Source organism: Phycodurus eques, chromosome 2 (assembly GCF_024500275.1).
Source record: "Phycodurus eques isolate BA_2022a chromosome 2, UOR_Pequ_1.1, whole genome shotgun sequence".
NCBI lineage: Eukaryota > Metazoa > Chordata > Actinopteri > Syngnathiformes > Syngnathidae > Phycodurus > Phycodurus eques.
The window spans coordinates 38544220-38557968 of record NC_084526.1 but is presented as its reverse complement, the minus strand read 5'-3'; the positions used below and the strand labels follow the sequence as shown (position 1 = coordinate 38557968).

The 13749-nt window shown below is 44.8% G+C and overlaps 2 protein-coding genes across 5 annotated transcripts in view; one reads left to right on the top strand and one right to left on the bottom strand.

Moving 5' to 3' along the window:
• The first annotated feature begins 148 nt into the window (after positions 1–148).
• Positions 149–2757, top strand: znf414 (zinc finger protein 414). The gene is made up of 4 exons (XM_061703306.1): positions 149–249; positions 342–452; positions 555–660; positions 1961–2757. The coding sequence occupies exons 1-4, from the start codon at positions 210–212 to the stop codon at positions 2187–2189; spliced, it is 486 nt and encodes a 161-aa protein (XP_061559290.1). The 5' UTR covers positions 149–209; the 3' UTR covers positions 2190–2757.
• Positions 2758–5840: 3083 nt separating this feature from the next.
• mtch2 (mitochondrial carrier homolog 2) overlaps positions 5841–13749 on the bottom strand; it is a 36801-nt gene continuing 28892 nt past the window's right edge. For all 4 annotated transcript variants that reach the window (XM_061670589.1, XM_061670590.1, XM_061670591.1 and 1 more), the window contains one exon: positions 5841–6438. In XM_061670589.1, coding sequence (XP_061526573.1) covers positions 6352–6438 — 87 coding nt within the window. In that variant the 3' untranslated portion in view covers positions 5841–6351. The remainder of the gene's footprint in view (positions 6439–13749) is intronic.

Here is a 13749-nt window from a genome sequence, read left to right as displayed (position 1 = left end):
AAAAAAAAAAGATGTATAAATGTTTTTTTTTTTTTACACTGGTGGAAATGGGTTTTCATTAAAACAAACCCACGTTTAAAAGTTTGTGATTTCCCCTCCCCTCTGGTCGAAAGATGGCAGTAATGCACCGTCTATACCGGAGATGAAGAAGAAGAGTGCTTTGAGTTCTTTTCGTTGTTGTCATTGTGGCGGAATACAAACACAGAAGCATGGCCTCCTCCCAAGCATTTGACGCAAGTGGACACGAAGGTTTGTTTTTCGACGAAGCCGTTCACTCTGGCGTATATTTAATGGGAATTGTTTCAGGAAGAAATCTTCCCAATTCAATCTGTCTCCTCCAGGAAACAAGAAGGTAGCGTGTCCATTTCACGGTTGTAAACGCGTGTACACGGATGTGAGCGCTTTGGAGAGTCATGTGAGGGATCACGCCATCCCAGCTCAGTCTCTTCCCGGTAAGCAATTCCATTAGCTTTTAAAACGTTGAACATGGTCAGATGAAGGTGTTCGAGTTCGCTCTCAACGCATTTGTTGTCTTTTTTTGTTTCTGATTGTAGGAAAAGTCTTCCACTGCTCCAGTGTGGGCTGCAGCTGCTCCTTCCCAAACATGCAGAAATTGGTGGAACATATGAGACGTCATCATAAACCCAACATGTTCTTCTTGTAAGTTTCAATCCTCCACTCCTATTGCTTAATACATCTTTCCTTACTAGTAAGGATAAGGATTAAAACTGGTAGCCTATTGTAAATTACATTTTGCAATTTTCGGGAGTATGGGGTACCGAACCCCCTGATACGGGCTGTTCGGTCCCTGTACGACCGGAGTCAGAGTTTGGTCCGCGTATCCGGCAGTAAGTCGGACTCGTTCCCGGTGAGGGTTGGACTCCGCCAAGGCTGCCCTTTGTCGCCGATTCTGTTCATAACTTTTATGGACAGAATTTCTAGGCACAGCCAAGGCGTAGAGGGGGTCCGGTTTGGTGGCCTCAGTATTGCATCTCTGCTTTTTGCTGATGATGTGGTTCTGTTGGCTTCATCAAGCCGTGAGCTCCAACTCTCACTGGAGCAGTTCGCAACCGAGTGTGAAGCGGCTGGGATGAGAATCAGCACCTCCAAATCTGAGACCATGGTCCTCAGTCGGAAAAGGGTGACATGCCCTCTCCAGGTCGGGGATGAGATCCTGCCCCAAGTGGAGGAGTTCAAGTATCTTGGGGTCTTGTTCACGAGTGAGGGAAGAATGGAACGGGAGATCAACAGGCGGATCGGTGCAGCGTCTGCAGTGATGCGGACTTTGTATCGGTCCGTTGTGGTAAAGAAGGAGCTAAGCCGAAAGGCGAAGCTCTCGATTTACCGGTCGATCTTCGTTCCTACCCTCACCTATGGTCACGAGCTGTGGGTCGTGACCGAAAGAACAAGATCCCGGATACAAGCGGCCGAAATTAGTTTCCTCCGCAGGGTGTCCGGGCTGTCCCTTAGAGATAGGGTGAGAAGCTCGGTCATCCTCATTATGTTGCAATACATCTGAAGGATCTGTGAGCTGAAGTGCCAGGATGAGGCAGCCATTTTCTATTCACACAATAGCACACAACAGAATAGTGTTATTTATGAGATACAAATAAATGAGTGTGAATTTGTTAAACTGTCGAAACCGATATTACGATTGTATAAAGCCAAGCGTTTAATGGATTGAATGACTTGTTAGGCTCATTTGTGCACTTGGAGCCGCAGTTTGAAGGGCAACATGTAAATTGTGCAACTCACAATTGTTATGAAGCAGTTTGTCTTCACTGTTATAAAAAGAAATATAGGACTAAATGTGGCTGTTCTAGCTTGGGAGACATTTACCCATATGAAACCAAAATGGCATAAATTTTTCTTTAACGTTTACAAATACTGATCAAATTATATGAAAATGAATATTCTATTTAAAAGTGTTTTGTGTAATATATTGTTGCTTTGTTCCTAGGTGTGAAAATTGCCGCACGAAGTTGCGATCGTACCGTGGCCTCCTGACTCACCTTCACACGTGTTCCAAAGTTCCACGGGGGAAAGTCAAGTCAACAGAACAGACACTTTTTCAACCAATTGGTGTGACAACCCCAAACACGACTCCCCTGGCTGCTAATCTTAACCCCCCTCAGATGGATGTTGTGTCCACGTCACACCAACTGACCTCTAAGCTTGAGGGTTCATAAATATGACTGTCCATCACCACCACTTTCACACTTTTATTTTTTTTTGAACTAAGAGACCTCTGGGGTCTGCAGTCTGGGAGAAGAACCAAGGTGAACCTCTTATCCCACTAAATCAAGCCAGTGTGTCAATGTTGAGCTGTAGTTCCTTTATGTGCAAGTGTAACATTGAATAAATCCACACGTCCTTAGCAACTATTTTTATAATGTGGGAACTAGACTTTACACCGATCTGATTGGCTTGATCGGTATCGACCGGTAATTAGCATTTTACAATGATCGGCTTTGTCATAATTTGTCGATCCGGCTCCGCAAAAAACATTTACTCCACATCGTCGTTGTATACAGTGTATTTTAATCCAAAAGCTAGTTTATTTTTCGCTGTGTTGTGTTTTTTTTGACATAGTACTGTTAATATCTGACTGCCAATAAAGTTGAAAAAAAATAAAAATAAACATGGCGGCGGTGTAGGCAGACAACACGTAATGCCTGGATCAGACTACAAGACAAATTTGCTCTCACGATTGCACTATGTCAGACTACTTTAATAAAATGTTATTCCGATACCACCCATCCCGTCTTTTATGATCATTGGGCTTTATCTTGTCAACTCAAATGCGACCGGATATACTCATTACCATGGCGACGACAACAACAGGTTGCGCCGCGTGTATTATAACAACAAAATGAGTAATGGCGGTGGTCACCGGTGCTCAGGAGAGGACGTTCATTGAAGGATTGCTTGTGGTATTTTCACATACTTTTAATATGATACGGCTCACAAGCAGGCAACAAAGCGTTATGTAGCCCAGCAAGCTAGTGCTAGCACTAACGGTTGTACGTAAACATGTTGGCGTTCTGTCGAATCATGCTCTAAAGTTTCGGTTTGGGTGAAGTCATTCAATTACAATAAAGTAATTTAATTGCAGGTACACAGCCCTATGGGGAGATGGGGGGGGGGGGGGGGGGCACACGCCAGTGTAAATAGTGGACCGGTCCCGAGCCCGGATAAATGCAGAGGGTTGCGCCAGGAAGGGTATCCGGCTTAAAACATTGCGAAACAAATATTCATCCAAAGAATTCCATACCAGATTGGGCGTGGCCCGGGTTATCAACGTCCGCCCCCAGCGCTGTCAACCTGCAGGGCGCCAGTGGAAATTCAGCTACTGTGGGTCAAGAAAGGTTGATATATTGTGTATCCAGCAGACCAGGTGGAAAGGCAGTAAGACTAGAGGTTTAGGGGCACGGTTTAAATTATTTTACCATGGTGTAGATGGGAAGAGAAATGGAGTAGGGGTTATTTTAAAGGAAGAGTTAGCTAAGAATGTCTTTGAAGTGAAGAGTATCAGATCGAGTGATGAGGCTGAAACTTGAAATTGAGGGTGTTATGTATAATGTGATTAGTGGCTTTGCTCCACAGATAGGATGTGACCTAGTGGTGAAAGAGAAATTCTGGAAAGGAGCTAGACGAAGTAGTTCTGGGCATCCCAGACAGAGAGAGAGTCGTGATTGGTGCAGATTGTAATGGACATGTTGGTGAAGGAAACAGGGGTGATGAAGAACTAATAGGTAAGTACGGCATCCAGGAAAGGAACTTGGAGGGACAGATGGTGTAGACTTTGCAAAAAGGACGCAAATGGCTGTTGTGAACACTTTTTTCCAGAAGAGCCAGGGACATAGGGTGACATACCTACAGGAGCGGAGGTAGAAGCACGCAGGTGGAGTACATCTTGTGCAGACGATGTAATCTGAAGGAGGTTACAGACTAAGGTAGTGGTAGGGGAGAGTGCAGGCGATGTAATCTGAAGGAGGTAACAGACTAAGGTAGTGGTAGGGGAGAGTGTGGCGAGACAGCATAGGACGGTGGTGTGTAAAATGACTGGTGGTGGGGAGGAAGATAAGGAAGACAAAGGCAGAGCAGAGAACCATGTGGTGGAAGCTGAGACAGGACGAGTGTTGTGTGTTTCGGGAAGAGGTGAGACAGGCTCTTGGTGTACAGGAGGAGCACATCTTTTAAGAAAGCATTGAAAGTTGTTAGACGTGGGCATTATTCAGCCCATGGCAACTAGGCCAGTAACAATACTGCAGATTAGTCTTTAACAGTACATACAGTGGATATAAAACGTCGACACACCTCTGTTCAAATGCAGGGTTTTATATAATTTGATAAGAAAATGAAACTATGATAAATTCTAAACCTTTTCTACAGTTGACCTATACAACTAAAAAAAAAAGTTTGAGAGCGTAAGTCAAAATAAACTACTGAGATAATGTGGTTGCACACCCTCATACTGGGGATGTGGCTGTGCTCAGAATTACCAAACAAATACAAACTGATTGAACAGGAATCCGCACACACTTCCCACAATTTAAAGTGGTTCTTATAACACCAAATAAAGTTCAGATGTTCTAGTAGGCCTTTGCTGTCATCTTTCTTTTCCAGCAGAAGCCTGCAGGTTTTGTGTTAACACTGACTGGTATTTGGAACTGTGCATGTGTCCCTCCACATTGTCAAAGATACCAGCTTCACCAAAAGAAAGAGCCCCAGAGCATGCTGCCGCCTCCATCAATCTTCACTGCAGGTAAGGTGCTCTTTTGGTAATGAGTAGTGCCGTTTTTGCGCCATACTTTTTGGGATCGTGAGTGAGTGTTGACTTTTTGTATCCACTCAAAGTAGAAGCAGAACCAAATATTTCATCAAGCTGTCATCTTCCAATGATGGGACATTGTCGTAGGGTGTCTTTTCTTTTCTTGTGGGTTGTGAGATTGCATTACTTTCCAAACCCTTTTCCATACTATATCATAAAGCACAATTTTGTATCTGGACCACTCACTGCATCTGACTTAAAACCACCACACTTGTCTGCCACATCCGGGAGTCGGTTCACCCCCACTCAGTGAGGAATGCAAGCTGAAATGAAGCGAGAAAGAGGACGAAATACATAGCAGTTCAATTCTGTCCTATGTTTTACTCGACAACTGAGGAACAAACGGCTGGAAGAAAACTGCAGTTTGTTTCGATTCAAACTCGGCTTGCAGCAATTTTGTACACTGTGACTGGAACAACACTGAATAAAACGACCTCCTGTATGCCAAATGTCAATGTGAAGGCAGCTCCTTGTATATTAGATTTTGTTTTTTAAAGTAATATAATAGTTGACCTACTGTGGTTGGTTTTCTGTTCTACTTTATGTACAGCACTGTGTTACAGCTGTGGTTGTTAAGTGCTCTATAAATAGTTGAGTACCATTAGAAAATAATTGACATTTGTTGGTTTCTGTTGTAACTGTTCTATTTTTTCCTTTTAGTATGGTCTTGTGTTCAAAAATCAAATAAGCATCACTGTCTTAGACATGGTTCTGACTAGGATATGTATGCTACATTAAAGTTTTGAATCAAGTTTTTAACATGCATTTGTAGCTCCTAGTGGGACCTCTTGAGTTGATAATTTGAATGGATCCCAGCCCTGGTGACCAACTACAAGAAATGTCTGACCTCTGTGCTTGTAAACAAAGGCTTCTCCAAGTGCCAAGTAATCTTTACCTTGGGAATCAAATTGTTTCCTGTGATCAAACTTGGCAGCTTGACTGGAGGTGATCCCATATAAGGGCAAGACGCAAACTTCACTTGAGGGTGATGTCCAAACTTGAACTCTTTACACACACACAAAAAGGTAACTTTTATTTTATATAATTGATAGAAGCACTTGACTACTGTCACAGATAGAAAGGTCTGTTGAGTTTCATATTCGTGTATGTGATTGGACAATGACCAGTCTGATTCCAAAATCAGGAAAAACAAAATTACATGCCGAACCCGCTTGATCATCACAATGTTAGACATTACATCACATGCAATATGAAGTGTTAAAAAAAACATAATATTTAGAGGAATAATGTATGACAAGAAAAACATGAGGGACGGCCAGTGACCGTTCAACCTGTTCTAACATTGAGGATTGTTTGACTAACTTGGTCCATCAATTAAAGGAAATCCCATTGTATTTGGTGTAATATGAAAACCTGACTTGGAAATTATTTGATTTTAATTCACAATGTTATAAACCGGAACAAGTGCATACACAAATTATTGAAGAACAGGAAATCCCTCAGATGACACATGGTTGTTTTGCTTGCATTTTCACACTATTGTTGCCTCATTTTCTTTAATAAAATCTTTGCTGATCAATTGCGTACGTCTTTCCTGCTGGAAGCTTCCGGAAGAATAAACTGTTTCCTCTGCTCATGTTGCCCTGGATAAAAATAAATAAATGGTTAGCTGTGGCTGAAATTCAGGAAACACCTTAGAATTTTAAACAAAATGTTGACTGAGTATCAATTTCATTCAACACTATTACCTTCATGAATACTTTGTCAGTAGGGCTGCAACTATTTTAATAATCGATTAATCTGTCAATTATCTTTTCAACTAACCGAATCTGATAAAAAAACAAAAAAACATTTCCGGCCCTTTTTTAAAAAACAACATTTCAAATTAACAGTGAACAAAATGCACAAACAAAGTGTTTATGATTCAATTACTGGTTTGGTTTTTACAAGGAGATACTATGGATGAGGCACAACTTCTAAAAGAGGAGTCCTGCTGGAATTCCAAGCAGCTCAACCGTAAGAGTTGATTGCTAAGTGCTCAGTCGAGCATCTATTCACTGCATCGTTACGGAGTCAGTATCAAGATTTGAGTGGCAATGGCTACAAATCATAAAATACATTTGTTGTTAAAAAAAGCGATGTAAATTCAGATATAGCAGCTATATAACAAGGGCAGTTTGCACAAGTCCTGAAATACAAGCTGTGTCAGAAAAGTTCCATGGCTGGTGTCAAACCCAAAATTAACCCTTCAAATAATTCTCCCTGAAGTCTAACAGCCTTCTTTGCCACACCTGGAAGAATTCTTCCGGGATTCCACCGCAGCTCTGTAATCACAGCCATGTTGGTGTCATCTGCGTCTTTAAAATGGCTAAGTTTAAAAGCAGTCAGCTCATGATGATTTTGGGTGAGTGACCCCCTAGGGGTGTACGAGTCCTTCCTTGTAAGAAATGAAACGTCACGTCTTTTATCCAACCATCCATTTTCTTCCGCTTATCCGAGGTCGGGTCGCGGGGGTCGTAGCTTTAGCAGGGACGCCCAGACTTCCCTCTTCCCAGCCACTTCATCCAGCTCTTCTGGTGGGATCCCGAGGGGTTTCCAGGCCGGCCGGGAGACAGTGATGTGCCCGGAACACCTCACCAGGAAGGCGCACTGAAGGCATCCTAATCAGATGCCCGAGCCACCTCATATGGCTCCTTTCAAAGCAAAGGACTAGCGGCTCGACTCTGAGCCCCTCCCGGATGGCCGAGGTTCACACCCTCTCTCCAAAGGGAGAGGGGGGACACCCTGCGGAGGAAACTCATTTCGGCCGCTTCTATCAGAGATCTTGTTCTCTCGGTCTATGAACAGAATCTGTGACAAAGGGCAGCCTTGGCTGAATCCAACCTTCACCTGAAATGAGTCCAACTTACTGCCAGCAATGCGGCCTAAACTCTGACACTGGTCGTACAGGGACCAAACAGCCTGTATCAGGGGGTTCGGTACCCCATACTCCTGAAGAACCCCCCACAGGACTCCCCAAGGGACACGATTGAACGCCTTCTCCAAGTCCACAAAACAAATGTAAACTGGTTGAACGCCCATGCACCCTCGAGGACACTGCCGAGGGTGTAGAGCTGGTACACTGTTCCACGGCCAGGACGAAAACCACACTGCTCCTCCTGAATCTGAGATTCGACTTCCCGATGGACCATCCTCTCCAGCATCCCTGAATAGACCTTACCAGGGAGGCTGAGGAGTGTGATCCTCCTGAAGTTGGAACACACCCTCTGGTCCCCCCTTCTTAAAAAGGGGGACCACCACCCTAGTCTGCCAATCCAGAGGTACTGTCCCAAATGTCAGAGACGTGTCAACCGGGACAGCCCCACAAAATCCAGAGCCTTTAGGAACTCCAGGCGAATCTCATCCACCCCCGGGGCCTTGCCATCGAGGAGCTTTTTAAACACCTCGGTGACCTCAACCCCAGAGAAAGGAGAGCCGGCCTCAGAGACCCCAGACTCTGCTTCCTCATGGGAGGGCGTCGGTGGAATTGAGGAGGTCTTCAAAGTATTCTCTCCACCGACGTACAATGTCCCGAGTCAGCAGTGCCCCATCCCCACTATACACCGTGTTGATGGTACACTGCTTCCCCCTCCTGAGACACCGGATGGTGGACCAGAATTCCCCTGAAGAAGTCCAGAAGTCGTTCTCCATGGCCCCACTAAACTCCTCCCATGCTCGAGTTTTTGCCTCAGCGACCAACAAAGCTGCATTCCGCTTGGTCAGCCGGTACCTATCAGCTGCCTCAGGAGTCCCACAGGCCAAAAAGGTCTTCAAGCTTGACGCCATACTTCACCGCTGGTATCCAACAACAGGTTCAGGGATTGCTGCCATGACAGGCCACCTGTCCACCTTACGGCCACAGCTCCGGTCGGCCGCCTCAGCAATGGAGGCGCAGAACATGGTCCACTCAGACTCAATGTCCCCCGCCTCCCCCGGGACCTGGGTGACATTCTGCTGGAGGTGAGAGTTGAAACTCCTTCTGACAGGGGATTCTGCCAGACATTCCCAGCAGACCCTCACAATACATGCCAGGTTGAACCAGCATCTTCCTCCACCGTCAGAGCCAACTCCCCACCAGGTGGTGATCAGTTGACAGCTCCGCCCCTGTCTTCACCAGAGTATCCAAGAAATGCAGCCACAAGTCCGATGACACAACCACAAAGTCGATCATCGAACTGCGACCTAGGGTGTCCTGGTGCTAAGCGCAAGTGTGGGCACCCTTATGCTTGAACATGTTCATTATGGACAATACGTGGTGAGCACAGAAGTCCAATAACAGAACACCGCTCGGGTTCTGATCGGGGGGGGGGGGGCGTTCCACCCAATCACACACTTCCAGGTCTCACTTTCATTGCCCACTTGAGCATTGAAGTCCCCCAGCAGAACGATGGGAGTCCCCAGCGGGAGCAGCACAACCTCCAAGGACTCAAAAAAGGGTGGGTACGCTGAACTGCTGTTTGGTGCAAAGGCAGAAACAACTGTCAAGACCCGTCCCCCCACTCGAAGGCGTAGGGAGGCTGCCCTCTCATCCACCGGGGTGAACCCCAAAGTACAGGCCCCGAGCCGGCGGGGGGGCAATAAGTATACCCACACTTTCTCGGCGCGGGCAACTCCAGAGTGGAAGAGAGTCCAACCCCTCTCAAGAGGACCGTTACCAGAGCCCAGGCCATTTGTGGAGGCGAGCCCAACTCTATCCAGTCGGAACCTCTCGCCAACTTGGGATCATTACCTGCCAAATGGGTGACATTTCACGTCCCTAGAGCCAGCTTCTGTACCCGGGGATCAGATCGACAAGGTCCCTGCCTTCGGCCACCGCCCAGCACACACTCCACCCGACCCCTATGGTCCCCTCCCACATGTGGTGAGTCCATGGGAAGGGACACCCACGTTACCCCTTCAGGCTGTGCCAGGCCACCAGGTGCTCGCCTTCGAGCCCCACCTCCAGGCCTGGCTCCAGAGCGGGACCCCGGGGACCCGCGTCTGGGCGAGGGAAATTGAGGTCCAATATTTTTACTCATCATAAGGGGTCTTTGAGTGTGCTTTGTCTGGTCCCTCACCGTGGACATGTTTGTAATGGGTGACCCTACCAGCCCACACAACTTAGCTCGTAGGATCATTTGGACACACAAACCCCTCCACCACGATATGGTGACGGCTCCAGGAGGGGGTCTTTTAAACGCATACATATTAAATGTCCACTATTCAATTAACAGTAAACGAAGTTTAGAACTTTTGATTAATAAACCGTGTTTAAAAAAATTACTTTTTCTCAAAAACCTATCGCAGCTGAGAAAAAGACACTAACTGATAATGCCACAGCATGTAATCAATTTAGTAAGAAAATCTGATTCTTCTTCAAAAAAATAAAATAATCAACGTCGCATCAAAATCTGACCTGAACAAGAGAAACTGACGTCATTTTCAGATTCAGCGATGCAAAATTGTCATAAATCAGTTGACAGACAACTTTCAATTTTGGGTATGTCACCAATCTTTATCAACTGTGGCCTGGTGAAGCCCTTTGATACAAATAAATTTGATTCGGCAATGGTTTTTTTATTATGCCAATAATATGAATGCTTTTCAAATTTATTCATCATTATTTTGTATGCTGCTCTATATAATAAGACACATCCACATACAGCCTGTGACGAAGGACTTCATGCTTGCCGTTTGACGGACAGTGTTTGCTGATAAAACCATAAGTACTGGTCGGAAACAAGAGCACATGTATCCTAGGGCAGCTAAATATACTTCGGATCATTATAATGTTTGCTTGCTGCTAAATATGTAGTTAGTATTCACTGGCCAGGTTCTATCTGCTAAAGCAGAGGCGCTGACACGTTTGCGGCCCCCACATATTACAATATAAAACTGTCCTCGTTTGTTCTGCCATGATGTAGTTATTACTTATCGCAGTTGTATTTATGTACATTTTATTTGTGTTACAGAACCACACACTATTGTCACAACCACTGAGAATTATTTATTTTAGACAAATCCGAATAATCTCCTGTGCATTCTTACCAATGCCCCGTGGCGGTCACAACCAGACAAATTAGCTCTCCCCTACAAAATTGATGCAGAGACCCGGGAAAGAGTGGCTACCATCGGATTAGGTACCGATGTATTCAGATCAGAGTTGACCTCCACAAGCAGCAGGTGTCTGACCACACCGAGAGAGACGCCAACCAGCATGGATGCAGGACTACATCGTTTCCTGCACAACAGCCGGCAGTAGCTAATGCTTATAAGCAGCATCTGCCATGTCCTTGTGTGGAGAGAATTGCAACGATAACACCTCTCACACCTCCATGGCCTGCTCCAGACTGGAGTGCGATTCAGGGAGCCAGAGGTATGGAGCCCTATGATGATGGCTATGCATTCCCATTACCTACCAGCACACCAGTCCACTTCAGATAGAGGCCAACTGCCGAGGACCCATCTGAGACCCTGACATTATTACATAGAGTGCTTGATGATAATAATCAGAGGATGCAAAGACAGATGATGAAAATGCAAAGGCGTCTTGATCCTAGAACGCCACCTCCTCTGTTATTCATCCCCAGGTCTATGCCTGCTCCTGTCCTTCCTCAAGCCTCTGGTTCATCGACACACCAGAACTATGAGCAGTATCTACCACCGCCTCCTCCCCCGGCTACACAGGTTGGTGCCCCCCAGTTACAGTTCTGCTGTGTTGCAGTTATCTACTGCAGTAGTATTTATGAATATAATTTTATTTGTGTTACAGCACAACACAATATTGTGACAACCACTGAAAATTATTTTTTAAAGAAGACAAATCTGAATCATCTCCTGTGCATTATTACCGATGCCCCCTGGCGGTCACAACATTATTAAACCAGATAAATAAGTTCTCCCCAACGTTCTGAGTTTATAAAATGCAGTTCTTGGCACTGAAAGTGTTACTATAATAAATAAATATCCCCCCGTTTTTAATGCAAAACAAGTAGCCTATGCGAGCAAAATCTCTACATTTAAATGACTAATTTTAAAAAAAAAAATTTTTTTACAAAACCTCAGATTTCTTAAGAAAATATTGCTTCAGTTTGTCATCTATATGTGCGCATAACTGATCACAGTGATTGTATTTTAAGGCACAAAACTGAGTCACAGGGATTTGGAACTGAAAAGTATTCCTCTTTAAAATTAAATTAATTTATGAAGACCTAGGAATTATTGCCATTCCATTTTCTACATGAGCATACGAAGTCAAAATTATCAGGCCCTACCACCACAATGCCTTATGTATTTTTTCCACTTACAAATGGGACATTTTTGGCCCATGGGTCATATATTTGACACTCCTAATATAGTGCAATATTTTACAAAACTATTTGACAACTTGAAGGACACTGTAAATACCTGTACATTCATTAAAATATCTCATTGAGTACAAGTTACTTTTGGCCAGGATGGTGCAATGATAAAACATTGACATTCAACTGCAAAATGTGTTTGTGGTAACACTTTTTTTTCTGGCTTCCACATGAACATAATTAAGATTTTAAATGAAATAAAACTGGTCAACTTGTTTACTTGGCAAAATAGTCTTTAAATTGTCTCCGTCTGTCTGTGTCTGCCTGCTGCAGCTCGGCTGTATGTTCTCTACGTCACTCTTCATTAACATGACAAGTTAACGTCAGTTAACGGCAAGCCAAGGCTTTCAAATCACGGATTTCAATAGTACAAAACCTTGTACAGGCTAAGGTCTTTATACTCGCGCGGACGGTGACCGCGCTGACGTCACTGCTGGTGTCCCTCGCGTCGTTTGCCTTTATACTCGAGCCCAACCCACGCGCGCTGTTTTGAAAGTGTGCTGCAGTTCTCCTTCAAGTCGGGGGTGTCGCTACGGCTGGTATTGGATAGGACACCACAGGGTGGAGTTTCCTCTGCATTTTCTTTTGCCATTTCCGGTAGCCGTTTTTACTTTCCTTTCAGTAACAAGGAACAAAGCAACAAGAATGGTGACTGCAACAGAACAAATGGACCTGGATGACCAGATGATACGTTTAATTATGCTGCGACGTAGATGATATGTAGAACCAATGGGCACGCTGGTACGTTATCACAGCATGTGACTAAAATGGACCAATCATGAGAGATGATCTCCGCAGCGTTCGATGCGCAGCAACTGTTTTTGTCGGGTGCGCGGCAAGCTACGCAGAGGTGCTGTGCGGGGCATTTCGTCAGTCACGTGATGCAACGGCCGCACGAGTATAGAGAGGCATTCAGCGTGATGCTAGCATCGAGGGCTGACGAGTGTCGTATGACATGTGCAGCACCTCCTGTTTTTGGGTGCGTTTAGGAAACGGTCCAGTAGCCACGTATCTTTTTCAGCAGTGCAACAATCTTTGGGTAGTTTTGTGGTTATTTTTACACCCAACTTAGTCAGGGACGGTATAAATAATCCTTCCTACCTGTGTTTCTGACTGAATTGCAGGAGGCACCCTCAACTGTGAGAGCGAAGAGGAGAGTGGGGGGGGGAGAGGCAAGGCGGGAGCATATGTGCACCGCAGATCAGCAAGGGGCATGTCTCTCAAGGACTCAAATAAACACCTGTCAGATATCAAAACACTTTTGGGGAGAATGAATGTCAAGGATTTTTTAAATATAGATTAATAAAGAAAAACCACAACTGTCACCTCTTGCGCACGGATGAAGCGAACGCCTCAGGATGTCTACAAAGACATCATCTTTGTAGACGTGGTGGTTTATCGTCTGTACCACACTGAAGGAGAAAACTTGTACTTTAGATTTGAAATACAGTAAACTCTCGTTTATTGTGTGGGTTACGTTCCAGAAAAACCCTGATCCGCAAAGTAGTGATCTATCCATTATAATATATAAATGTAGAAGTTTCATATGTGCAATTAAATGTCAACTTGATACAT